This window comes from Chinchilla lanigera, unplaced genomic scaffold (genome assembly GCF_000276665.1).
Source record: "Chinchilla lanigera isolate Chin_1 unplaced genomic scaffold, ChiLan1.0 scaffold00004, whole genome shotgun sequence".
Lineage (NCBI taxonomy): Eukaryota > Metazoa > Chordata > Mammalia > Rodentia > Chinchillidae > Chinchilla > Chinchilla lanigera.
The window spans coordinates 32,526,646-32,554,497 of NW_004955405.1; the positions used below are offsets into that span (position 1 = coordinate 32,526,646).

Here is a 27,852-nt window from a genome sequence, read left to right on the forward strand (position 1 = left end):
AGCAGGGAGGGTGGCCAGCCGGCCGGGATGGGCGCTGCTGGTAGGTCAAGCGAGGGAGACTTGGGGTGTAGCCTTTCCCAGAGGGTTCATCTCATCTCATTCGCTCACTGTGGGCCCATGTGGGTCGCGGGTCGCAGGGTCCCCGGATGCCCTGTGCTTCTGGACGGAAGCTGCTTTCAGAAGTGCAGCCAGAAAGCGCCCGTGCAGGGCGCCAGCGGGGGGAAGGGGGCTGCGTGCCCCGCCCTGACCTGCCCCTCTCCCGCAGGTATGGAGAGTGCAATCACCCTGTGGCAGTTCCTGTTGCAGTTGCTGCTGGACCAGAAGCACGAGCACCTCATCTGCTGGACCTCCAACGATGGTGAGTTCAAGCTGCTCAAGGCGGAGGAGGTGGCCAAGCTGTGGGGGCTCCGGAAGAACAAGACCAACATGAACTACGACAAGCTGAGCAGAGCCCTGCGCTACTACTATGACAAGGTGAGCCGGCTCCTCGCGGGGGCTGCGTGCGGCGGTGGGCGTGGCCCCGTTTCATTGCCTCCTTCAAGAGGCAACCATGAGCGGGGACCAAGCTGGAAGGTGGGGTGGGGCAGGTGGAGGCCTTTTCCCCGCCTTTTTTCGGTGGGGTAGGGAGTGCTGCTAGAGGGGTTTTTATTTTCCCCTCCCTGGATATTATTATGGGCTGGATTTTCTTCCCGCAGCTTTTTCACCTGTAGTTTGTTGAAGAACGTTGCTAATGATAGAAATGATATGTCCCGAAGTTCTGGGGCTTCCCTAACCGTGCCTTGCTTCAGAAACAGAATGAGCGTTAAAGTCTACCAAGTCTGATAATCGCATCTTCTTTGTAGTTTTGTCACAAGGCGTGCTTTTCCTTCCTAACTTACTTCCTTTTGCTCTTTCTTTCTCTCTCTTTTCCTTCCTTCTTTCTTTCTTCCTTTCTTTCTTTTTCTTTCTGTCTCTTCCCTCTCCTCCCTCCCTTGCTTCTGCCCTATTCTCTCTCACTCTATTTCTGTCTTTTTTTTTTTTTTGGTGCTTGAGATTAAACCCTAGGCACTGGTCCAATCCTCAGCCCCTTTTTACTTTTTGTTTTGAGACAGTATCTGTCTAAGTCCCTAAATTACCCAGGCTGGGCTTGAATTGGCAGTCCTCCTGCCTCAGCCTCTCTGAGTGATGGGATTACAGGCATGCGCCACCACACCCGCCTAGGCCCATGGCTTTTAAACCCCTGGGTCTTAGTGCCCTGTTCATAAAATGGGAAGGATAATAATGCTGATGGGATTTGTAGCTTGATGAGAAACTTACCTAATTTTGTTTCTAAATCACAGAGACGCGACAGAGTGCTTTGCTAAGTAAAAATAGACTATAGTTGCCAAAGACAGAAAAGTTGGAGTGAGTTTAATGCATTCCTGAAAAACAAATAATGGGCCTGCTAGAGCGAGGGTGTTGCTCTTCAGGATAATCACATCAGGCCTGGAATTGTTGACCATTCCTATTTGAATCGGTTGTTGCTGAGTATTAAGCCTCATAGACAAGAAGGCCGAGAGGCCTCGTAACCACACGCTTTTGTCCTGGCTTCACCGTTCACATTGAAAGGTGAATTAAACGCTGATTTAAATATTAGGTCCTGATCTATATTTAGTGCCTTCTCTCTGCCAACCCCTTTGGAATGGAAGACACAAGGATTATACATTTCAGGAAGTGAAGACATCATTAATTACAAAGTATTCCTTTATATGATCGTAATTGCATATGATTATGCCATTGAAATGCTAAAGGTGCTTTCCTTTAATGTGGCAATTAATTAATCCTGACTTAATGCAGAGCCCCACTACGATGTAAAAGCACTTCCTGCTAATTGCACTGTCTGGAAGCCAAGCAGATGGCATATTGTTTTGCATTTCCCCCCAGGTTCTGAGTTATACCCTGGGAATCGGGCCGGGAGGGAAAACAGTCCTGTTGTCTGTTGTGCCTGCTGGCAGGGCGCCCAGAGGCCTGGCATTCTCGTTGCTCAGAGTCAAGGTGTCTTGCTTCTCTGCATGCCTGGGCCTCAGGGTGCAGGGTGTGGCTCCGTGGCGATCTTCCGGCTGGATGGCAGTGACTGTTCAGACCCGCAAAGCCCTTGCTACCGAGCTCCCTTGCACCTGCTCGCAGATCTGCAGAGAGAGCTGTTTCCGCCTCAGCCAGCTCGTGTGGCTGGAACTTCCTGTTAGGCGTCTAAGGTAGTGGGCTGAGCACTTCCTCCTCTGGTCTGCTTTCAGCTAGACACCAACCAGTGAGACAGGTCCTGGTGTTGGCCTGCTCTTATGCAAATGAGAACTCAGACTGAGAAACCTGTCTTTGGCCCGGGCGCGGCAGGGCCTAGATTCCAGCCCAGCTGGTCTACGTGTGCTCCTGCGAAAGGCACAGCCGCCCCCTCCCTGCTGCGATCTCCACTTCCTTTGCCTTTGAATATCTGAGTTCCAGGCTGGCAGTCGTGCTGCCCAAAAGCTGTTCACAGTCTAAGAGGTTTTTGTTTATTATCAAGAACTTTTAAACCCAGGTGTGGTGGTATACACATGTAATCCCAGCATCCTGGAGGCTGAGGCAGGAGGATCTCCATGTTTCAGAGCTACCCTGTGCTACGTAGAAACTCAAGGGCAGCCTGAACTATATAGTGAGACCCTGTCTCAAGACAAAACAAAACAAAACAAAACAGTGCATGTGCTTAAGGGACGTGTAAGATTAAAAGACTCTATATCAGCCCATTTTCTGTTGCTGTAGCAACATACCTCAAGCTGAGTGCTCTGTAAAGAAGAGATGCCAGGTTTGGTGGCTTGAGCCTGTAATCACAGAAGTTGGGAGGCTGAGGCAGGAGAATCACTTCAAGTTCAAGTTCAAGGCCAGCCTGGGCTACAAAGTGAGTTCATCACCAGGCTGAACTGCATAGTGAAACACTGTCTCAAAAAAAAGAGAGAGAGGAGGGTGTCTATTTAGGAAACCGTAGGGGTCAGGAGCCGCCACGGGTGAGGGCCCAGGGCTGTGTCACAGCACCAGGGATGACAGCATGGCAGGAGCGTGTGTGAGAAGAGATGAACAGTGAGGCAGGAAGCCAGAAAGACCCAGGGCCAGGCCGGCTCTGGTGTAGCAACCCCTCTGCCGGGTGGACCGAGGTCCCGCAGAGCAGGAACCTCTCCCAGGCAGGCAGGCTGGCCGGAACCCTGGGGACCTAATTAGTGTACCAGGCCCCAGTCCTTAGGCTCCCGCCGCCTCCCATCCCTGCCCGTGGGGACGGAGAGCGGCAGGCAGTTTGGAGAGAAACGAAGAGGAAGAAGAGGGAGGAGGGTGAGAGCTGCCGAGTGAAGCTGGTGGGGAGCACACCTTCCTTGTGCTGTAGGGTCCACACTTTGAACGCAGCAGCGGAACTCCAGGATGACCTGTGGGAAAGGAAGCGGCTCAAGCTGCCAATATCTGGGCGGGGCGTCACCTTCACGCTAGGCTGCCAGTCGCACATTCCTGGGTTTATCCTAATAGGGAAGTCTCCTTGTTGGAATAGACAGGCGTGGGAATACTGTTCTTTTTATATGTTCTATGGTATATTTTTAGCTCGTTCCAGAATTTTAAAAATGGACAGAGGGGGAAAAAGTGGAAATGTGAGCGAAAGCGTGCGGGAGACACCAGAGGGCAAGACAGGGTCTGGCCATGTAGTTCAGGCTGGCCTTGAACTCAGTATGTAGCCCAGGTTGGCCTTGGACTTGTGGCAGTCTTCCTGCCTCAGCCTCCCAAGTGCTGGAAATACCGTTGTGGCACCGCCATGCCCAGCTTCAATCACTGTTTTGACAAATTCAGGTTAAGTACAAAGAAGAAAAGTAAAACCTTCACACCACACGCCTGCCTGGGCAGGTGGAGTTTGGGGGACCTGGCCTGGGAGCGACAGGTCTTTCTCATAGAAATCGGCAGGAGCCTTTCGTGAGACGATAACAGCCTCTTTGCCGGGCGCCTATTTCTGTACATTTCAGCTGCTCAGAGCTGAACTGCTGAGGTGTGGTCCCATCTCAGCGACTCTGTGCAGCTCAGAATCAAAGGCTGCACATGAGCGCCCCACATCGGAGGAGCTCCTGGTCTTTCCTTCCCCCCTCAGCAGCTCAAGTGCGCCTGAGGCCTGGTGTGGGGGGATTCAGAGTCACTGGGAGTCAGCAGTGCCCTGATCTGGAACGGCAAAGGACTGAAAGGGGAAGAAAAGCCGGCCGCGAGGGCCCTAAGCCTGGGCTGGCAGAGGCTGCCGCCCGCGCTGTCTTCTGCTCCTCTCCCCGTCTGCGTTTCGCTGTTTCCGAGGCCCAGGGGCCAGGGTTTGCAGCTAAGGCCTCCTTCCTCCCTCGACACTTTTGGAGACGCTGCTGGGCAGACCCGGTTAGCCCGGCCAGATGGGAGCGAACCGGTGCAGGGTGCCCACCGGCTCTTTCCGCTGAGAGCCAGCGCCTGGTGGGGCCAGGGCTGGGGACTGAAAGGCCCTGGTCACCTCCAGTGGTGCGCAGGGAGCAGGAGCACCCGGGTCTGAGCCTGAGCTGGCCGAAGAGACCTCATCGAGGCCTGACGTTGCGGCTGGGCCTTTTACAAGGGTCCACCAAACAGCGTGTTTCCTCGGGCTCGCTTTCGGCCCTGGGAGATGGGTTTGTTGCTGGAGCTCTGACGACCTGACTTTTGGGGTAGGATTTTTACCCTCCTTAGGTTTACACTGAGTCTCACAGAAGATAAGCATACTGATGTCGCTGTAAGGATGTCTTTCAGAGGTCGTATGTGTTAGCAGTGTGTATTAATCCTACAGAGTAATGGATTCGCGGTGCCACGTTGTGTACAAGCCTGTGAGGCGGTTTGGTTGTACTGTCCCCGCCCGATTATCCGCCCTGGCCCTCCTCCCCTCTCCCCTGACTCCCTCCCTCTCTGTAATAGTCCCCCCTCTACTTTCATGGCATGGTTTTTTCCCTAGATTCTGCAGATGAGCAGAGACTTATGATATTTGTCCTTTTGAGTTTGGCTCATGTCCTTAACATGATGGTCTCTAGTCCTGTCCAAGTCCCAGCAGATGACGCGATCTCACCCCTGTGTACGGCACAGTGGCGCTCAGCTATGTGTGCGTCCGCGTTCCCGTCCTCCGTTCCTCTGCTGATGGACACCGAGGCTGACTCCATGCCTTGCCTGTTAGGAATTGTGCTTCGCTCAACATGGGTGTGCGGTTAGAGAGGGTTTATTTCTTAATGGACTCATTTTCTCACTCCTTAACCGTGTTGGGAAGATTTAGTTTTTAAATCTTTCGTCTTGGGGCAGAAAAGAGAGGGGGACGTGCAGGGCTTGCCTGTGACTGGCCCTGACACATGGCACACACCCGTGGGCCCAGTGTAAGGACAGGAGGACCTGATGTGATTCACAGCATCTGTTCACTTAAGCAAGTTCGGGCTGTGTTTAGTGAGGCATCTGCCTCCAGTTGACTGTCCCACTCCTTCACCTCTGCCGTTCCATTGGAAACATGCTTGCCTCAAGGGCTTGAGCAGCTGAAGTGAGGGAGACAGACACGGAAGCCAGTTTTTCCCCAAGAAATCCTGGGAAGGGAGCCAGGCATTGTGGCCGAAGCCTGTAATCCCAGCACTTGGGAGACTGAAGCAGGAGGATCTCAATGAGTTCAAGGCCAACCTGGGCTGCATAATAAGACCCTGCCTCAAAAACAAATCATGGGAAGAGCTGGAGTGGCGATGGTACTCACACCTTCCGGGAGGGACCGGAAGTAAAGGCAGTGGAGAGGCATGTGGCGGACCTGGGTCTTAAGGACAAAGAATGAGTCTTCCAGCTGGAAAAGACAGGAAGGAATCTACCAAGCCTGAAGGAGCGTGTGCAAAAGCAAGGAGTGTGAAAGAGCCGGACTTTGCCAAGCCAGGCATTCTTATTTAAGGATTGCGGGGTAGACGAGGGTGGCATAGAACACTGAACCATGCCACAGTCCCTGCTTTCCGGTGAGAGCCAATAACGCCTTGGAGGTAGCGAGTGCCATGATCGGATTTGCGTTTTAAAGTCAAAATCTCCATCTCCTCTTACTCTTCTTGGCATTGACCGCCTGGCACTCAGACCCCACATCGTGCATCGTTTTGGCCCGTTCCGGGAGCCCATGTTCCCCCTGGCGAGTCGGCCCCATCGGCCCGCAGCACAGGACCTCAGGCTACCCTGGACCTGGGGCGCGGAGCGGGTGGAGGGAGGGAGGGCAGCTGTCTCCTGCCCTCAGCAGCCGGAGACTTGGACTCTGCAGGTTGCTGCTGCAGGACACTCACTCCACCCGTCCCTTCCCACCCAGCAGACCTCGGCGGTGAAAGCCCATCCCGGGGGTGGCTGAACACCCACGGACGGGCACAGAGATGGGGTGAAAAGCCCTCCCGTGGCCACAGCAACACTCCGGCCTCTGTTCACGCCGCACCCGACTGCCTGAGCCTCACTGGAAGGGATCTCGGAGACAGCAGCTGTTGCAGCCTGGTCTTGGAAGGCCACGTCTCCTTCTTAACTTAATTGGAGAATTCATTTTAAATTGGGTATATGGTCACAACAGGAAACTGTTAGGAGTTACAATCCGTAGCTGAGGTCCACTGCTGGCCCCAAGAAGTGCAGCCCTGGCAGAATGCTTTAATTCCCTGAAATAAAATTGGTGAAGATAAAATGATGCACCGTGTCCACACCCGAACTTCCTTGCAGACCGTCCGGCTCTTCTGGACGCTGTTTGCGGGGCCGCGTGTGCCCAGCCCTGTGCCTGAGGGTTGACAGCTTGTGTGTTCCTTCGGGGTCCTTTTCTCTTTGCGCCAGGTCAGTTGCTCAGCGGTTTGTAGGACAGCAGATGGCAGCTGGGCTTTGTCTGGGGGCAGAGGAGGGAACCAAGGCCTCCCTGCAGGGATCTGGCCCGGGATGCTGCCCACCTCGCGGGGGGCATCCAATCTGGTCTCCCTGCCCGGGGAGATCATGGCGGAATAGGGGGCCAGGCTGCAGGGAAGGGGGGCACCCTGCGTGTGTTTGGGGGTGCTTTCTGTCTTGCACAGGCTCCCGCGCCAGCTTCCTGTGGCACTCAGCGTTCTCCCAAACAGGGCGGTTGCTAAGGAACCGAGATGAGCAAGGCCCGGGAGCACTGGCGACGCCGTGTTGATGAGGATGCTTCTGTGCCCGGCGCTCGGCTGCCAAGAGTCCCTCGGCTGTGCCAGATCCACTTGCGTCAGGCTGTTGCCCCCGCCCACGCCGGGGCCGCCTGTGCCAGCTCCGCCGCTCCTGCTCCTGGGCTTCTCACTGCAGGAAGAGTAGGGGTTGCGTAGACAAGCTGACAGAAACCCCAGCGCTCCGCCCCGCCGCCCACCGGCCACCAGCTGCTCCTCTGCGTGGCCTCTTCCCACCTCCTGCCTGCGCTCGGCTCCTGCCCGCATCGCTGACACGAGGAGGGAGCCTCACGTGGCCTGAGCATTCTGTCTCAAGTCAAGCACTGCATTTGGTAGATTTATATGTATCGCTCATTTTCTGACTCCTGATATGCTTGTTCTCATGGCCAGCGCTCTGAGAGCTGGGGAGGCTGAGTCAGAGAGGTTTTCAGTCAAGCTGGTCAGTGCAAGCTTTAGCTTTGGAGTCTGGACCCCCAAGGCCTGTGCTTGGGCTGAGAGAGCTGCAGCCTAGAAGAGGGCCAAGGAACCACCCCGCCGCCTGCCCCTCCTTTGCTAAAGCAGGACGCTCCAAGGAGGGGTGATTTTCCTGTTTCTTTACTTTCTTGGTGTGGTGCTGAGCACGGAACTCAGGACTCTATCTCCACTCAGCTCTCTCTCCAGCCCGGGAGGTGATTTTTAAGGCAGTGGTGGCAAAGCCAGACCGAGAAGCATCCCAGACCCCCGTGGCCCCTACTCCCCTGCACCATCTGTCAGTGCGGAGGCGGCCACTCGGAGCAGGAGGAGGTGGAGGAGGAGGAGGGAGGAAGGCCTGCGGCAGTGCCCTCCCCCGGAGGGGACAGCGAGCAGACTTCACTGGGGGAGCAGATTTAGGTTTTATTTTGTTGACCTCAGATGCCCTGTGTTTAAAGAGTGTTTAAAGAGAGGCAGAAGCAAGACAGGACTCTTCCAGCGAGAAGCAAGAGCAAGCCAAGCAGGAAAAGGGGTGAAGACCCCTCGTGGCCAGCCCGAGTGCCGCTTGTCCTGCTCTGCTCCTCGGAGCACCCTCAGGGCAGCGTGCCGCACAGGCAGCCCGGGTCAGGGCAGCCGAAGTCCGCCAGGCGGTTCACACTGCAGCCTAGCGAAGCCAGGAAAGAAAGAAATCTCAGCCGACCCATAAAGCAAAGCTCCCCGTCAGGAGGCGGCGGTTCAGAGCCGGAGTTAGAGCCCTTTGTGGGCAGCGCGTTATTCGTAGAGGCTTGCGGCAGCGAGTGGGTGTGTGTGAGCACACACTCCAAGCTCAAGCTCTAGCCCGGAGGCTGGGGCGGTTGCGTGTGTCTGATGCGTGGGACCATGTTGCTGAAGGAGGGTAGACCAGGGCTCCCCTCATCCACCCTCGGAGCAGAGGTGACCGCGGAAGGGAGCGTACCGTCCCCTAGGGCTGCTCTCACAGGCGGCCTCAGACTTGGAGCTCAGAGCAGCAGAAACCCACTCCAGTCATCCTGGAAGCCGAAGTCTGAAGTCAGGGGGCCCGCAGGGTCACACGCTCTCTGCACCCTCCACGAAAGACTGTCTCCCCTGTCTCCTCCAGCTCTGGTGGCTTCTGGTGATAGGTGGTGTCCCTTGGCTGGTCCCTGTCTCCCCCTCTTCTCATAAGGACACCGGCGGTTGACTTTAGGGCCTGCCTGAAACCCTGGATGATTCCATGGCAACATCGTTAATCAGTTACACCTCCAAACAAGGTCATTTTGAGGTTCTGGGTGGCTATGAATTTGGGGGACACCATTCAGCTCACTCTAGGGGGAAGACTGTCCCAGTGAGGAGCAGCTCAGGTCAAAAAGCCAAGTGTGGTGGCTCAGGCCTATCATCCCAGCATGTGGGAGGCTGAGGCAGGAGGATTGCTTCGAGTTCAAGACAAGCTTGGTTTACATAGTGAGTTCAAGGACAGTTTAAACTACACAGCAAGACGACCACTCGGTGTTGTTGGGAGAGGTTTTCTCCTCGTGGGGCAGGACCTCAGGGCGCGACTCCTACAGGAATTACCTGTTCTAACTTTGGAGAGCTGACAATTCAGGTTTGTGTCAGGAAGAAAGTGAATCAGACCCTGGTCTGAAAGGAAAAAGTCACATGAGGAGCGAAAGAGGGGTTTTGCCAGGGGAGCCGGCGGCCTGGACAGTAGCCATTCATGATGACCTCAGCTCAGAGTCGCGGGTCCCTCATCTGTAAAATGGGTTTCCAAGTGTTGTGAGGTTCCCAGGAGACCCCCTGCCAGCCCTCTGTCATCTGTAAAATGCCATCCCATCTAAAGAATACCGACTGTTTGAACCAGAATAAAATAAGACAGTGTGATTAGATCATTGCTTGTGAAGCAGAAGCCCTCTGGGTAAGGGGTCACGTTGCAAGGACCTCACATACAGGATACTGCAGGAGGTGTTTTTACTCCATTTGAGGAGTGGGTACACTGAGGCCTACAGACCTTAAGTAAGTTTCCCAAGGCCTCAGTAAGTTCAGAGGCTGGGATTTGAACCCATGTCTGTCCAATCCAGTGTTTGCTCCAGGTCCGGCCCGTCAGAGTTCCAGGTCTTGCCCTTGTGTGAGCTGCTGTTTGCTCAGGCCTCTGGACACTCAGAGGAAGAGGTCCAGGGGCCAAACCAGCGTGGCCAGGGTGGGCAGTAGTTTCCTGTTGTTTTCCTGGTTGGCCTCCCATGTCCTTCCGGTCTTCGGGGTGGGACTAGCAGGGGGCCGAGAGCCCGAGTGTGCCATGGAAGCAGGTGCCTGCTCTGCCCCGCGCTGGGCAGACGGTTCTGTCTGCAGGCCAAGCAGAGCCCCTGTGGAAGATCAGCCTTTTCCTCGTGAGGAGCTGGAAACAGCGGTTCCTAAGCAAGGGCCTGGCTCCCCCTGGCACCCCAGCTGGCTCGCTCGGCCCTGGCAGATCCACTTCAGCGGCAGCCGGTTGGCCAAGTGCGGCTTTTCTAGCAGAGGGCGTGGTGCTGTACGGAAACAGCTCCAGGACCGGCTCGGCTCAGGATACAGCTGCATTCAGACTGCGCTTCACAGTGACGGGCTACGCGACCGTAACCGGGCCCGTGACTCATAGTAAATACCTACTATTTCTTTAAAAGGGGAAATGCAGATAAGCAAAAAGAAATGTCAACATCGCCGTTCAATTTTATTACACACCTCTCAAGATTAGTTTTCATTTCTCCTTTTATTTAAACATACATGTACCTATATAGAAGATCACGTCACTATAATAATAATGACACCCGGCCCAGGTCATTTTGCAGCTAACAGATGTTTACGGACATGGGAAAATGGGGACACCGTACCGCTCCCTGAAGTAGCGAGGCCGGGCTTCCAGTGTCCGGCTTTCCCAGTAGCTAACCTACTGTGTGGTGGAGAACTGCACCTGACCTCACTGTCCAAGCAAGAGCGGTGACTGGTGAGCTCCTCCGCGCAGAATGGGACGCCGCGTGCCGTGGCAAGCTGGCTGTGCGTGTGCAGCGTGTCCCAGCCCCTGCACGCTGGCTGCTGTCCCCGTGCCTCCTCCCCACTGCTCCTTCCACAGAGCTCAGCCAGGATGAAGACAGAGGAGCCCCCCCAAGCCCACCATCCCGTGTGTCTGCTGGCTCCCCAGGGCCGGGGACCTTGGTGACGGGTGCGGAGCCGGCAGTCCCCACGATGACCCCCAGGGCCCAACCTGCCGCCGTCACAGAGCCAGGCTGCTCCTCGCCGGCGCTGCGTGCTTCCTGCTCCACACTGAGCGCTTGGACACCCGGGTCAGCGCTGCTCCCCGAGGGCCGCCCCTCTGTCCCCTGACCCTGGGAATTGGATCGTGCGAGCTTTTCTTCACGGGGGACATCCAGTGCTGGCCACCGTGTTGGGCATGACGTGCCCTCAGCCTCACGTCTGTTTGTGTCTGAATCCAGCTCCATAAAACATGTTTCTCCTGCTTGGCAAAGCACCCAAGGCAGATGTGACTGCTGCTGCGCTGCGCGTCGTGCTGCCAGAGTAATGGTAACGCCGGGGGTGTGCACAGCCCGCTGCAAGGGCTGGTACTGTACTGCTCAATCGTGGCGGCTGACAGAGGTGATGGCTGTGTCTTTCTTTTGCTTAAATGTAAGGACTGTGTGTGTGTGTGCGCACACTCAGGCACGCACACACAAGTGTAAACATAATGATGATAATTCTATTTTTTTTTTTTCTGGTACTGGGAATCGAACTCACGACCTTGCGCTTGCCAGGCAGGCGCTGTGCCGCGGAGCTAAACCCCCAGCCCCTATGATGATAATTCTAAGAGCTGGCACAGTATATATTACAGGTATCGTGTATAGATGTAGCCAGCATTCTGATACCAGCCCCAGGCAGAATGGCCCGTCCCCATTTTATAGATGAGCAAACTGAGGCACATGGCTAGTATGACAGGGTGGTCTTTAAACTTAATCCCAGCAGCAGCCTCGGTGAAATGGTCAAGTGCATGTTCCTTAGCAAGGTCTCCCTGCACTGCCCTCCCCACCAGGCCCTGCTGCCAGTGTGGTTAGGAAGAAGCTTCTCCCACCTTCCTGGGCTGCTGACCTTTCTTGGTTGTGAGGATGGGGACTGGGCAGGTTGCAGAGTCAGGGTGCAGGAAACTTGTGATCTGGGGAGCCCTTGAAGGGTGGAGCTTTGAAGGAAGGGGAGCTGAGTCCCGGGGAACTCCGAAGACCTGGCTCCTGCTGGGGCGGAGATGGGGGAGTGGATAAGAAGGGTGGGTGCATGGAAGCCAGACGCACGGCCTGAGACCCAGCCGAGCAGCACAGATGGACAGACACGCGGGGACACGTGTGCTGAGCCAGTGGGCAGGTGACCTTACGCCTTACTACGCTCTCTAGGGAGGTGTGAGGTTGTAGGCTGCAGAGATGTACATATGGCGCCAGTGTCCGAGAGAGCTCAGTTTAGAAATGCCAGCATAAAAGCATATGCGGGTCTCACCAACACACCCAGCTTCAGCCAGCCTGGGAATTCGCCTTCAGAAACGTGCATCTGCTTGGGTTTAGCTTCTGGCTTCCCGTGTGGGTCACTTCTCCTGCAATTAGTTATACTCATTCACTAAGGAGCATTTAGTTAACTTTTTTTAGTATCACCTTAACATCCTATAATATGAAGAGAAGGTAAATTTAATTCCACAAGCATCTCTTCATTACGTAGTTCTCCATGTATATATTTTTTTAAATTATAAAACTTAGTGGGTAGTGGCGGCGCATGCCTGTAATCCCAGCACTCGAGAGGCTGAGGCAGGAGGATCGTTGTGAGTTCGAGGCCAACCTGGGCTACAAAGTGAGCTCAAGGCCAGCCTGAACTGCATAGTGAGACCCTGCCTCAAAACGCCAAAAAAAAAAAAAAAAAAATTATAGAACTTAATAGAAACGCTTCTCATCTACCCACTGCAACTTTCGATGGGAAACATTCAGGGCAGAAAAAAGAAATTGCATCAGTGCTGAACATGTGCAGATCTTTATTCTGTATCATTACTTCATAAATACAGTAGAACCTTTTTTTGTAGCATTTATGTTGTATAAGGCATTCTAAGGAATCTGAGATTCATGTAAAGTGTAAGAGAGGTACGTAAATACCATGCCATTTTATAATATAAGGATGTGAGCGGGTTTGGGGGTGATGTATTTGAGATTCTTCACACTCCTTTCTCCTTTTGAAAGACAGAAGGCAGGGTGGACTGTGTGGGTGTGTGTGCTGATGCATGCACACCCAAGCATATTTAAACACACCCATGGACACACCTGGTCTTCCAGGAACACCTGTAATCCGTCAGAGCAGCAGACAGCATTGTGAGCAATGCAAATGGGTGTTTTCTGACTTTGGGGTGAAATAACCTTGGGATCCTCTCCTGGGCACTCAGTGGAAAGGGCCCTGGGCCCCAGACTGCCATATTCCTGTCCCCTTTGGGTTGCCTGTCCCAAGGCGCCTGTCAGATGACAGCATGGATAGGGTGACGGTGCATTCATCCTGGAATCCACTGTCCTCCTTTTCCTGGGGCCTGTCGTGGATGCTGACCTTGCGGCCTGTGGCTGACCGGGGAACCGGGTGATGGAGCCAGTTGTGAGCTCACACGCCGAGGTCCCGCATGTGTGAAGGAGGCAGAGTGTGCAGCTGTCTCTCAGACCACACTGAGCGTCACTGTGCGCCCCTGGAGGCAGACCAGCACTCCTTAGGTTGCCAGGCAACCGGAAGCAACAAATACTTGGGAGTCTGGGATGGAAGGGTGCAAAAAAGACTGTTTCTAAATATCTTCGTCACTTATCATACTAAGAGCCCTGCCTACCCACGTCATCCTCCATAGTGGCCAGAGGTGGAGGCCGGACTGCCTGGCTGCCACCTGGCTGCCCCCAGTTCGGGGCTGTAACCACTGCCTCCTTTTGGCCTCTATCCCCTCACTGCCCGAACTTTCCCTGGAATCGTCTCAGGGTGGCTGATGCAGGCCCTTCCCTGCGCCCCCTTTTCATCTGCACAAGAAGAGTTAGCCCTTAATGGACTCAGTGTCTAGCGGTAGCAAGTGCTCGGTTTTCCTTTAAAATGGGAAAAATACTTAGTCTTTGTAGGGTGCGTGTGTGTGTGGGGGATTGGTATTGAACACATCCGTGGCCCTTTATGTTTATTTTCTCTTATTTTGAGACAGGGTCTTGCCAAATTACCCAGGCTGGGCTTGAATTTGCAATCCTCCTGCCTCGGCTTCTTGAGTAGCTGGGATTATGGGCATGTGCTACCTACCACTCATGTTCTTTATTGGGATGTAAATCACTCAGCATATAATTCACCTATTTAAAATATACAGTTCAGTGGCTTTGCTTATATTCAGATCCATCCATCCATCCCCAAAATTGATTTTAGAACATTTTCATTATCCAAAAAAGAAACCCTTACACCTTTTCAGCCTTCTGAGGCTTAGGTTACTGGACTCTACTTTCTGATGTGTGGATTTTGCTTATCTGGATATTTCCTGTAAATAGAATCGTATCATATGTGGCCTTTATGATTCAGTATCTGGCTTCTTTCACTGAGCAGGAATGCTGGGTGCATCCGTGTTGTAGTGGGTACAGGGCTTCCTCCCACTCCACAGCCTGTGTTCCTTGGTAAGAACCACGTTGTGAAGCCATTTGTCTGTGGTGGATTCGTGGACCTTCCTTCTGTTCTCTTTCACCTAGTAAGGCCAGGAGCTCCGTGTCTGACTGCCTGTGCATTCCTGACCATTATTTAAGGAGGAGAGACATTTTTTAAAAAATCACATTGATCACAGCCCTAAATTTGTTCTTGTTTTTTCTTTTTTTCTTTTTTTTTTTTTTTCAGGAATATAATCCCTCCTCAGACATTGTGTTCTGACCCTGTAAGAAAATTAAAGATTTAACAAAAAACACCTGCCAGAAGAAATAATTCAAACTCTTCAGTTGCTCTTTTTCTTTCTTCTGTATAAGTATTTAGGCTTTTAAAAAGTTCGGTCAGTTTAGATGAGGATTCCCACTGGCTAAGGAAAAAAGTCTTCCCCCCAGGGAGGAAAAAACTATGAGGTAAAAACAGAAATATCCTGGAGTTCTAGCAGGTGAAGCATTCGCGCTCTGGGCCAGCACACTTTCTAACGGGGTCTGACTGCAGGTCACGTGGGCCCGGTGACACCCATGTGTAATCTTCCCCTGCTGGGAGCTGATTTTCCCTGGCACATTCTCTACCCAGGCCTAGTGTGTATATGGCAGAGACGCTGTCAAACAAGCGCAGGTAGAAATCTTCAGTTTCTCAAATTTCTCTGAAGGTTTGCCAGTGCGGGTGTGGGATTGAGATCAGCTAGAGGAATGGGGTTCAGTGGCGGGGAGTTGCAGGCCTGAGCCCCAACATGCTGGCACTGCTACTGTTCAGCTTTGAACCTAATCTCACGGGTCCCTCAGTTTGGGCTTGTGCTGGGCAAGGTTTCTGTGGGACCGCCAGGACTGGGATTTCCTGTGTGAAAGGGGGACCTCGTGTCCCTCCCTTAGATACTGCCCCAAGGAATTCCTTCTTGGGAATCTCAGCGGCAAGGTCAGTGTGCCCTGCCCTTCTGCCACTTAAGGGGCAGGAGGCAGAGCACAATGCCACAGTGTAACAGGATGGCGTGCGGGGTAGTGGTGGTGGCATATCACCTAACATGCTTATGTTTAGACCCAAGACATGGTCACAGATTTAAATTTAATGACATTTCACCTCCACTGGGGTTTTTTGATGTTGTTCCTCCACATCTGTGTGGAGGTATGAGAAAGCTCAGGCTTCAGAGCCAGTCAGTCTTGGCGTTTCTTGGGCACGTGACCCCACCGCTGAAACTTCGTGTTGGGAGGTGGAAGGATGACGCCTTCTGCCCGCCAAGAGGGTGGGTGTGGGGATCCTGTGGGGTGGCTTGCTTGATTCAGAAAGGTACTCAGAGAGGCACTCCTGAAGCACTGCTTCCCCAGAGGATCTTGGCTTTACCCTCATTTATACTCCTCTTTCAGGAGGTACGGATTGTAAGACGTTCAGAGTCCTGTCCCCATAGGGCTGCGATGGTGCATGCAAAAGGGAGGCCATGTTTGTCCCCCTCGCGCACCTGGAACCTGCAGGTCAGCCGCAGGGTGCCGCACCAGCAAGCACCTGACAGATACGACTCTGGTATATTCCACAGGGAGTTAATGTACCAGCTTAACAACCCTCAAGGATGGTCTAGCCTCTCGTAGAAAATCCCTGCTCCCAAAGCACTGTGCAAACATTTGCAGCGACTGCTGTGATTCCTTTACATTTCTAACGTTTGTGGACCGGAGCCTAAACTGAACGGCCAGAAGTAGATACTAGCTACTGAAAATACCACACAGATGTCATAAATACCCAAGTAGACAATGTCTTTCTCCTCCAGGGGCTTTCTTAGCAGAAAATGAAAAAGGCAAAAATGGCTACACAACTTAAGAAAACGTTGTGGCATTTGGTGATGTAACTTACATTTCTGTAGCGCTTTCCCATTCTGATCGTATCACCTTCTTATGCCTCCTGAGGTAGGCAGGACAGTGCTGGGATATGGCTGAGGAAATGCTGCCTTACCACTTGCCTGCCAGGTGGATCTATGTTATTTAAGCAACCTAAGATCATCTTTCTTTCTCCCTTTCTTCCTTCCCTTCCCTTTCTTAATTAATTAATTAATTAAATTCATTTGGGGGGTGCTCGGGATCAAATCCACGCCCTTGGGCATGACAAGTAATTGCTCTACCACTGGGACTACATCCCCAGCCCCTTTAGTTTTTAAAACGGGAATACCAACTTCTTCCTCCTAGGACTGCTATACAGATTATCTAAAGCAGGATATGAGAAATCCCAGCCGCATAGTAAGGGCTTACTGCATGGCGACTGTATTATTAGCAGTAACAGTCCTCACCTTACAGAGCACAGAGGGCCGTCAATCCGCCAAAGGCCTCACGCCCACTGCCTGGCAGAGCCACACGCAGGTCCAGTCCGTCGGCCCGCAGCCTGGCTCCCCCTCTCACTGTCCCTCCGCGTGTGCCCGTGGGGACCATCCCGGGGCTTCTGCCGGCAGCATTCAGCACGCCGCCAGGGGCGCTCACCCCTTAAATGTCTCCTTGTGTATTCGCAGAACATCATCAAGAAGGTGATTGGGCAGAAGTTTGTGTACAAGTTCGTCTCTTTCCCTGAGATCCTGAAAATGGATCCTCACACGGTGGAGATCAGCCGGGAGAGCCTCTTGCTGCAGGACAGCGACTGTAAGGTGGCCCCCGACAAGCACGGCTTGGCCGCCCTCAAGAGCACGAGCCGCAACGAGTACCTCCACTCGGGCCTGTACTCGTCCTTCACCATCAACTCCCTGCAGAACCCCCCGGAGGCCTTCAAGACCATCAAGACGGAGAAGCTGGAGGAGCCCCTGGAAGACAGCCCCCCGGTGGAAGAGGTCCGGACTGTGATCAGGTTTGTGACCAATAAAAGCAACAAGCACGTCACCAGGCCCGTGGTGTCCCTGCCCTCCACCTCCGAGGCCGCCGCGGCCTCCGCCTTCCTGGCCTCGTCCGTCTCAGCCAAGATCTCCTCTTTAATGTTGCCAAACGCCGCCAGCGTTTCTTCCGCGTCGCCCTCCTCCTCTCGGTCCCCATCCCTCTCCCCCAACTCGCCCCTCCCTTCCGAACACAGAAGCCTCTTCCTGGAGGCCAGCGGCCAAGACTCGGATTCCCTGGAGCCCTTGAACCTGTCATCGGGCTCCAAGACCAAGTCTCCGTCTCTTCCCCCCAAAGGCAAAAAACCCAAAGGCTTGGAAATCTCCGCACCCCCGCTGGTGCTCTCGGGCACCGACCTCGGCTCCATCGCCCTCAACAGCCCAGCGCTCCCCTCGGGGTCCCTCACCCCCGCCTTCTTCACCGCGCAGGTAAGAGCCGGCGCTGTGGTCCAGGCTTAGCCGAGGAGGAAGCGCAAACAAACACTTCCGTTTGTCCTTCACGGGTCACCCTGGTGGGACCCAGGTCCCCAAGTCCCGGTGCAAATGGCCAGGGAAGTTACTTTTCCATCCAGGGCAATGGGTGGGCATACTGGCAGCAGGGGTGGGGTGCCGGATGGGCGTCTAAGGTGACCGCAAGACGGGACAAGCACACCAGCCACCAGGGAAGGTCCAGACGGTAAATTCCTAGGCCAGGTGGAGGGGAAATTCACACTCCGGAGGCCTGTGGCCTGAGGAATTTGCTATGGCAGAGGCCTCTCTGGGTACTTAGTGTAGCCACTTGTCCTCTGTTAACAGAAAACAGAAGTTCACAGACACCGCCACCGCTGTGGGTAGCTGTCATGCTGCTCCACAGGAAAAACCCCCAGGGCCACCCCGAGTACGAAATACAGGCTGACAGTGAGGAGGCCCGGGCGTACATCACCAGGGAGCGGAGCGCGAACTTGGGTAGTGTGCAAGTGGTTTTTGTTCTTAACCCCAGGAGAAGGCAGCCTTTTCCTTGAAGTAAAATGCCTCACACTCGGAGAGGCTGAGGCAGGAGAGTCGCAAGCTGGAACGTAGCCTGGGTCACTTAGTGACTCTGTGAGACCGTCTTCCAAAAATAAATACATAAATAAAAAATACAATGAAACACTCAGGTCCCATCTGGCCCAGCTGACAGCTGCAGGGCAAAGGTGACGTGGTGCCAGCAAACCACATTTCCGCTTGCTCTTGAGTACTGGATGTGGCTTCGTGGCAGAGACTGAGCTTTAGCCCGGGAGCTGTGAATTGGATTCAGCTCCTGCTAGCGCGCCTCCTAGGAGTGCAGCTGTGGGCACTGCTGTGTGTCGTGAGGGATAAAGGCCGTGCTACATGAGTCCGCTCCAACTCACAGGCAGGGACTGTGAGCCTGGCACGTGGAGTCCCAGGCTGGTGACACGCACTGCGTAGTTGGGAATGTCTGTGTCCCTCCTCCTCCTCCTCCTCGTGAGCAGCAGCAGCAGACACCAAGCTCTCGTGTGCGGCAGCCCTGTCCTCTCGACCCCTGGGCCTGGCCACAAGCCCCAAGGTAGGGATGTCGTTACCCCATCACCGCACTAGGGGAACGAGGCACCGAGCAGAAGCCCTTTGTCCAGGGTCACGCTGCTAGTCGGTGGGAGAAGTGGCCTCAGGCACAGGCAGTCTGCCCTGAGAATCCATGGCCCCCAGGGGACAGAGCAAGTGTGACATGGCCTGTGGGTCTGCAGAGCAGCCGAACACCGCTCTTTGCCGCCTGCCAGTCCATAGCTTATTGGGTTCTGCAGCAGAGGGCCGGGCCTCGGGGACCGGTCAGCAGGGAGGTGGGACTGCCAGTGACACGACCACCCGGTGAAAGGCTACGAGTTCAGGACAGTACTGGAGAAGTGGCCCAGGGGACAACTTGAGCAGCTCCTTCCTTGGTGTCCATTTAAGGATGAGAAGGACCCAAAGCCAGGCCAAGGCTGACTCCGATACCGACTTTGGTATCTGCCTTCTCTGTGAGCCAAAACGGCGGGCCCGTGCCAGCCTTGTCCGTCTCAGAGGACGCTGAGCCTCACCTGTCCTGTGGCTTTGGCCCCGGATGCTGTGAGCTGGGGCAGGCTCCCCTCAGTGGGGGGACCTTGACCTGAGAGAGGGATCTCGAGGGTGGCTCGTGTGCTCCTTGAGCCGCAGAAATGCTCTCTCTTGTGGGTTGGCCGTGGGGAATCTGTGAGCCGCTCCTCTAATCTCTGCCCCACTTTAGTAGCACAGAAAGGGGCGCCGCAGTGGACTCCACAGCCTGGAAATGAGAATCCTCAGATGGGTCATTTCCTGCTCAAAACACAGCGGGGAGGAGGACTCAAGAGTCTTGACCAGCCCCGTGCCACGCCGTGCTGGTTCTCCCCAGGGCCCTTACGACGGGTCCTTGGCTTTGTACTAAAGCTTACTGATGCAGACGGGATGGCCACTGAGAGAGCCCTGGAACACAGGACTACCAGGACCTGAGAAACTTGAACACAGAAGCCAGCGGGTACAGGCAGTGACGACCTTGCAGCTCAGCTGCCGATTTCATGTTGGAGCGTTGCTGCAAAGCACGGCTGTCTCCGTCGGCACAAGCTGCTGACACTGAGAGGGGCGAAGCCAGCATGTGAGGCCCTCCTGGGCCCCGGCCGGGCACCGTGGCAGCCTGAGAAGTGCCAGCTGGAACAGCCAACTCTCGGGGTCTTTTGTCTTGGTACCATCGCTCCCTCTTCCTCCCATTTGTCTTTTCTGTTCGGTCCCCCCACCACTCACCTTCATCGGGGAAATGAATTTAGAATTCCCTTATTTCTGCCGAGACCTGCGTTCTCTTACTTGTGCTGTGGAGATGCCGGACTCGGATGTGCAGGGGCCCTGGGGGTGTGCGTGCCCCAAGGAGTTTTGCTAGCAGCAGTCTGGGTTAGTGTTAATGGAGTGCAGACGGAGCTGAGGTCGCGAATGCTAAAAGCTCCCTCTTTTACTAGTGGCTGGTGGAACAGCTTGGAGCCAGAGTCAGGAAGTGGGGACCTGGAGCCGCGTGGGTGTGCGGGGAGGGGCAATCAGGGCGTAGACCCTCCGAGTCCAGCTCTGGTGTGCGTTTTCACCTCACTGTATCTTGTGCTGTTACTCTCAAGGGGAAGGAAAAGAGCGTAGCTTTCTTCTGACCCTGTTGCACTTCTGGCGCTCTCTCCACCCAGGGCTCTCCTCCTCCTCGCCCCTCCTTGCCTCGTCTGTTCATCCTTCAGGTCCCCGGATCTTCCCCCAGCACTTTTGGCACCTATCAAGACTGAGGCGAGCCCTTCTGTTTTGTCCTCTTCTAAGATCCATGCTACAAACTTCTATGGGACTCTGTTCCTCCTTTAAAGTCCTTAAAACCATGCCTTAATTTGAATTACAGCTCTAGGGATTCACCAGGCCTGTAATCCTAGCACTCGGGAGACTGAGGCAAGAGGATGGTTTTGAGTTCAAGACCAGCCTGGGCTACAAAGTGAGCTCAAGGCCAGCCTCAACGGCACAGCGAGACCCTGTCACAAAAAGACAAAAAGCAAAAAACCTCTCGGGATTTTAGAGAAGAACAGTCACCTTTTATTTGAGATTGTTTTTAACCCAAAGGTGGCATTTTCATGGTCTCCGTTGACGTCCATGTGAGTTTGGAATTAGAGATGTTTCTATAACCAGCTCAATAGACATTCTGACTTTTTTCTTTTCCCTAAAGGCTGAACGATTTACCATTACCTCAAATCATCCAATCAAGTAGTCAGCAGTTACTTCTTGTAGGGTAATTCATGCATATCCTCTTTAGTCAATCCAGTAACTCACTTGGGAGATAATCATTGAATCACTAGGTAGTTGCTGGGGATAGAGGGGTGAGCAGGAGAGACGACGTTCCTGTTCTCATGAGTTGTGGCTGAGCAAGTAAAGCATATGGGGTAATGTATAATTTAGGGTGATACATATGGGGGACCCTAAAAAATGCCTGAGGAATTCAGACTTATTTTGATGGGAAATTAACAGCTTCTAGAGGTGTATGTCAGGTGAAGCAAAGATTCCTTATTAGGATCAGTCAGCAAATAATTATTGTGTGAATTTTTTGCAAGACATAGAAAGGATAGTACAAGTGTATTTTTATGACTTTGGGACCTGGCCCTAGGAAGGCGTACATAGGGGGCTGGGGATTTAGTTCAGCAGCACAGCGCCTGCCTGGTAAGCGCAAGGTCGTGAGTTCGATTCCCGGTACTGGAAAAAAAAACAAACAAACAAACCAAAAAAAAAAGGCAGCATGTGTGCACACACACACACAGATGGCTCATGCTGAGGGTCAAACAGGAAGCACCTTAGGAGATGCAGGCTGATCATCTAGCTCACTCCAACAGACGCTCTTAGTATTTGCTGACGGGCTACATAAATTGTGGTACAATCAGCAGGAAAGACTTTAACACTGGATGTGGGAAGGAGGCAATGAATTCAAGTCTGAACAATAGGGAACTTCAAATGGAGATGTCCATCCACTGCCCAGCAAGGGGACAGGGCACACCTAGAGTTGCACGTGGTTTCATCTCATCGAGGAGTTAGGGGCTGAGCATTCCAGAAGAAAGAAAGATGAGCAAACACCTTAAAGACTGTGGAAAGAGGATGGGAAAGGCGTTCAGATTACCGTAACAGGAGGCAGAACATGTTAAATGTAGAAGAAAAATGGTAACACAGTGTTGAAAGGTGCAGCAGGAAAAGGGAAATCCCATCTGGTTGCGAGGAGATCAGGAAGGTCTTCTTTGAGGAAGGGGCATTTAGATAGGTAAAGGGAGGTAAAAGCAGAAAAGAGAAGGTGGTTGGAGGGCGGGAACCAGGCAAAGTGTCCTGGACAAGGGCACACCAGCGGAGGCCAGCTTGCCTGAAAACTCCCATGTGCGGGTTTCCTAGGATTCGGCATTAAGGGGAGAAGAACTGAGTGGCGAGGACAAAAGATGCTGTTAGCAGAGTCCTTGCCTTGGAAATGGATGCCCCTTGCCCTCGGGTGAGGCTCCTTCCCTGGCAGCCTGGGGGCTAAGGCAAGCATGCCTCCAGGAAGGAAAAGGCGGTATGGATTTTTGCCTGTGGCTTCATTTTAGTCCTCTGTGCCTGGCTCCACACGGCTCAGAGAGGTTTTAGAAGTTCTCACTGTCCTGAAGATAACCCAAGGGAGCCTTTACAGGAACTTTCCTTCAAAAAGTAACCAAATAGGTCCTTCTTTAAGGCCACGGGGTCTGCAGGGAGTAAAGGATGGGAGGGAGAGCAGCAGATGAAGTCAGTGTTCATTTGCATATATTATGGAAGACATTTCAAACACGTTAACCACGAGAAACAGAAGGCCACTGTATTCCGAGTACATCCCGTATCCCCGGGCAACAAATGTGCAGCTATCTAAGATCCAGATATAGGTACAAGTTGCAGACTATGGAATCTAAATTCTAAATCATACATATGGCCCAGAGGATTGAAAAGGAAAGGGTGTGCGTTTATGGCCTTGGATAAGAGAATCGTAGCTGTGTTGGCTGCTTAAGATGATTGTCTGAGAATCCTTCACTGGCTTTTAAATGTTGACGTCACACATTGTGGTTGGACCCCGGCTCCAGAGTGACATGCAAATACTAGTTCTCAGCTCACCTGAGTCTGTGGATTCGAGCCTAACACAGCTGAGCAGAGCTGGAAAGTAAGGCTGGCTCATCCGAGTCCATCTGTTTGGGACCATTAAGTACTTTTCTAGGTAGGTTGAGAATTTCTCCCTTGGAGAGATGAAATATATTTAGCATGTTAGGTACACTTTCAGTTAATTACAGATTTGCTCACTCAAGAGCGTTTAATTAGGTAGAGTGAAAATAGTTTCTAATACTTATTGTGCAGTTCTATGCACCAGGCACATAATAAGAGGCTTAGATAAGCATGTCATCTCGCGGCAACCCTTTAATGTGGGCATTTTTAGTCTCCCCATTTTACAGACGGGGAAGTGGAGGCATAGAGAGGTTAGGGAGTTTGCCTGAGGTTACCTAGCTAGTAAGTAGTGTTTCTGAGCTTGGAGCCCTGGCCGATCTCATGCAGAACTGTTAATCCTTAACCATGAGGCCAGATGGGGCCTGGAATCCTTGTGAAATTACCTGTGAGAACAAGGGCTTATTCAAATATGTATTTATCGTAGTAACCTCGTAGGTCATTAAGTATGTAGGAAATGCCACAAAACCAAAGACTCAAATAATTTAGTATACATTTGTTGACCTTTCAGCCCTTCCCAGTTTGAAGACCTTTGGATGTGGGTCTCCATTCCCCCCAACAGACCAGACCTTTCAGCCTAAGCCCAAATACTCTTGATAATTAGTGAAGCTCCTGAGGCCAGTCCTGGGGAGAAATAACACTCGAGCATCCACCTACGGTGCCATCTGAAATGCTGGCGCCTCTGCCTTGGCCGTGGTCCTTCTCACCCAAAGCAGCTCACTGACATCGCTGATCCACAGAGAGGCCCCTTCCGGTTGCCAAAGGTGCAAAGCCACCTGGCCCAGGGAGCTCGCCCCTGCTGAGAATAAAAGCATGCAGATTTACCAGCTGGAGCGGGTTGTCTCTTCCACCTTCCACCCGGCTTGTGGGCCAGGACTCCCGCTGGGGCGTGTGAGCCGGTGTGGGCCTTGGCACTCCCCTGGGAAGCCCAGGGTGTCGGCTTCCCGCCCAGCCCGACCAGAGAAAACCCCCTTCCATTACTGGGCGACACATTCTCAGCGGCTCTGCTTCAGCGGCGAAATCTGGCAAACCCAGCTCAGAGCTCCTGAGGAGGCCACCACAGTGTATTTTAATGGCAGATTCTCAACTATTAAAAGGCCCTTCGTAATGGGAAGTGAAGTTCTAGAGGTCTTTTAAAAACACGGGTGCATGCCCACCCTTGTAACCCAAGTAATACATGTCCGTCTTAGAAAAATAGTTAGATAAGAAAGCCAGTCCCTTTCTAGGGTCCTGTTGCACACGTACACTAAATTTTGTTTAATCCGGGACAAGGAGGGGAGCACATTAAAGACACTATTTGGACAACAGTGGCTACCAACTTGAGTTTTCCATCAGAATGTTTTGGGAAAGAAAAACCCCTTTCCTTAATACATTGCTAATAAAATGAGCAGTGAAGAATATTACAGTTGCCGGGCGTGGGTGGCGCACACTTGTAATCCCAGCACTCAGGAGGCTGAGGCAGGAGGATCGCCGTGTGAGTTCGAGGCCAGCCTGGGCTACATAGTGAGTTCAAGAACAGCCTGAACTACACAGTGAGATCTGTCTCAGAAAAAAACAACAAAGAAACCCAAAGTGTTCCCAGCCGGGGTTTTCCTAAGGTGGTGGGCTCACCGCTCGGTCTGTGGCCAGGACACGAGCCGTTGTGCTGCGCTGTTGATCACCATGGAGTCGAGCAAACCTCTGTCAAGACCTGTCTGTCTGCTCTGTTCCCCAGACACCAAACGGATTGCTTCTGACCCCGAGTCCACTGCTCTCCAGCATACATTTCTGGAGCAGCCTTAGTCCAGTCGCTCCACTGAGTCCTGCCAGGCTGCAAGGGCCAAACACGCTGTTCCAGGTGAGCATTGGGAAGTGAACTTTCCAGGGATGGCTTTTCCCCAAATTCTGCTAAGGCCCCGATGGTTCATGCCACGGATTGGGCTAATACGTTAGGTTTCCAGAATGTGTATGAATGGGGACGTCCGCCCTTTTACAGAAAGACATTTTTATTGGGACAGTGAAGGACATTCCAAACGGAATACTGTCCACAAATGGAACAGTTAGGTCTTTTCAAATTTATTTTGTTGAGACGTGGTCTAAATTGTCCAGGTTAATCCCACACTCACAGTCCTCATGCCTCAGCCTCCCAAGTAGCTGAGATTCCAGGCATGTGCCACCACACCGGGCAACAGTTAGTTCTTGGAAGTGTTCTGGATATTTTCATTGGATTATGAAAACTGGAAATTAAGGAAAAGATGAAGTCTGAAAAATTATTTTTTATAAAAGCTCTTAAAAGACTTTAAAATATTAACCCAGTTACCAATGTACTACAATTCACACATGTGATTCTCCTGAAGTAAAATGAAAGATGAAAAAGTTAACCATTTCTCCTTGCTGGAATGGAAGAGTTTCCTGCATAATTCTACAAGTCATAATGAAGTTTTTCTTGTTCTCTTAAAACAACAACAATAACAACAGTATTCAGGGCATACAGTTAAAAAATAACAAAGACTTGGCTGTTTTAGCATGTAGAACTCTGTATTAGATGAGCACATCATTCATTATTCATTCATACATTGGATCTTGTGGTAGCATTGCTTGCTATCATGTGATATCCGTAGTTTCTGAGAGACCCAAAGATTGCTGCTCACCCACCCAAGCAGGACAGGAATGAAGCAAACTCCACCGCCAGCTAGTTCTGCTTGTCTCATTCCCCCTGCATTCCAGGCCCCTAGTGTGGCTCACCTCAAGCTAGCTGTGGTTCTTGGGCTCTCCCACAATCCTCCCTATTTGCATTTAGCACTTTCCATTATGACTGCCTGGGGATCTGGCAAACTCCACTAGACTGTGGTTCCTTAAGAGACCGGAAGTGTGGAGTCTTCCTGCATCCAGCACATTGCTTGGGACACAAACGATGTTAGGAATTACTGGTGCCAGGCAAAATGAAAGCATTTCACAGAATTTGTGATGAGGTGAACGAAAGGTAAGTGCTAAAAAGAACAAGTCTCTGTCTTCTGAGCTGGTCATTTTGCTTGCCAAGGTGAGTATCTGCTGAGTACCTCCTCTGTACCAGGAGCATGCTGGGATTTAGGGTCTCACTGGAACAATGGCGGCACTGAGGAGGTGTTGATTGCTATCTTGCTTCTCTGGTTTCCTAGCAGGGCTGGGGTAAGGTGTCGCGGTGTGACTCTATCCCTGGAGTAATCAGGCTTCGTTCTTTTCCCTGGTCCTCATTCCTGTCACAAGAAATTGAGCTGTGGTCCTCCACAGCCAACATGTTGATTTTTAACCACTGTAACTTGAGCAGGGAGGCACAAACTAGACGTAGCATGCAACAAGCAACAAGCAAATGTAGTATCTGGAAAGTTTTAGAGCAGGAATACTAACGCTTTGGAGAGGAGATACAAGACCTCATTTCTTGAAAGTCTCAACATTAGAGCAGCAATATTCTAGTCGTCAGTAGAGCAGAAAGGTATTGTATGGCTACAGTAAACTCCCTGGGATAGGACTGCAATTCTGTGCAAGTCTACAGTCTAACCCAGAGCTTCTGTAATAGGTTATCTGTGAAACTGAGCGCCTCTCACCTCCCTCTTTATTGGGAATTCCGCCACCGGATTGGTACAGAGCTTAGTGACCTTTTAAGAAAACCATGGCGAGCTATTGGAATTACACTAAACTTTTCTAGTCCTGTATTTGATAACAGTAAGTGTGGCTCATGGCCACAGTAATTCTGTACCTTTTCAGGATCACTGAGAGTTGGGCCGTGTGTATTCCCAGCGGTTCTCAAAGGTAGCATGCAACAGAATCACCTGGGCGATGTGGCAAAATAGATTGCTGGGCTCCACCCCCAGACTTTCTGGTTCTTTAGGTCTTAGGTAGGGTATGATAAAAAATTTCAAGCTCCTAGTGATGCCCCTGGTTTGGGAACCGTACTTTTAGAGGCACTGCAGACCAGTGAGTAGTTCCTAATTTACATTGAGAATTCTGCAGGATAAGTTCCTGCATGTAGGAGCTACCTGCTTAGAGTTCTAATTTTAATTTCACCAGAGAGAGCTGGTGTCTCTCCTGGGGTCACTGAAAATATCATGGGCTGGGGGAATACGACCCAGTCTGGATGGCTGGTGGTTTGGCCTTTTTGTGGTTAGATCCATGAGATGAAGGAGGGCACTTTTGTACCTTTTAACTCTTCCTATGAGGAAGAGCCGATGAGCATGGTACAAGTTGAAGGCAATAGTTTTAAAAATGGTAAACAACAAAACACGGTAAAAGGGAGGAATAAGATTTTCTGATTTGTAAGACTAGACATTATAATTGATTTTCTGAATTCAAGTTACTGTTGTGTCCCTCTTAAATAATAAAAATAATTTTATTTCAAAATGACAAACCTCTGTCACATACGCTATGTGTCGGTGGAAGGAAAAAAGTAGACTTGGCCTACAGCAAATTTTCAGTTATGGTGGCAAGTTTCCTGTTGTGATTTTAGAAAGGCAGAACATAATTCATTGGGTGATAGTGGACAGAGCTAAGGAATTTCTGTGCAGGACATCCCCTGATAAAGTTGTTACAGTAGGTTATAGCAGATGTTTAAGGATTTTGTAAGAGAGAAGACAAGGCGCTAGTCTTTCTGGAAGAGGTATACTTTCTAACTAAGAAGTGCCTCAGTAAAGACAGTGGTGCCAAAGACACTGTACCAAGTATAAATATACGACCTGGATTTAGAAATAGTGTTTCACCTGGATAGTTTGGCATTTTTAGCTTATCTACAGGATGTCTGTTCCACTCCAACTTGAGAAGTTTTCAATTCAGTGTTCTTTAGTTCAACAGATCTAACCCAGCAGATATCTGCAGTGCTTCGCGGGAGGGACAGTAGCAGATATACAGTACCCGAACGGAAGAGTAGAGAGGGCTGCAGGAATCCCAGGACAGAGTAGCTTTTACTGGCTGGGGACTGGACCCAGGCTCCAAGGGAGAAGCGCCACTGAGCAGGGACGGGGCTTTGTTAACAGGTCAGCACAGTTCAGTTCTTAACGG

The 27,852-nt window shown here is 52.1% G+C and overlaps 1 protein-coding gene across 4 annotated transcripts in view; it reads left to right on the forward strand.

The window, feature by feature from the left end:
- Positions 1–265: 265 nt before the first annotated feature.
- Elk3 (ELK3, ETS-domain protein (SRF accessory protein 2)) overlaps positions 266–27,852 on the forward strand; it is a 32,670-nt gene continuing 5,083 nt past the window's right edge. Inside the window, exons 1-4 of one of the 4 annotated variants that reach the window (XR_259422.2) lie at positions 266–474; positions 16,756–17,084; positions 17,405–17,535; positions 24,557–24,679. Coding sequence is in view for 3 of the 4 variants with exons in the window: in XM_013518514.1 (XP_013373968.1) it covers positions 268–474; positions 16,756–17,535; positions 24,557–24,679 (1,110 nt within the window). In the remaining variant the exon portion in view is untranslated. Of the gene's footprint in view, positions 475–16,755; positions 17,536–24,556; positions 24,680–27,852 lie in introns of all 4 variants that reach the window. The other 3 variants (XM_013518521.1, XM_013518514.1, XM_005374495.2) reach the window with 3 other exon arrangements.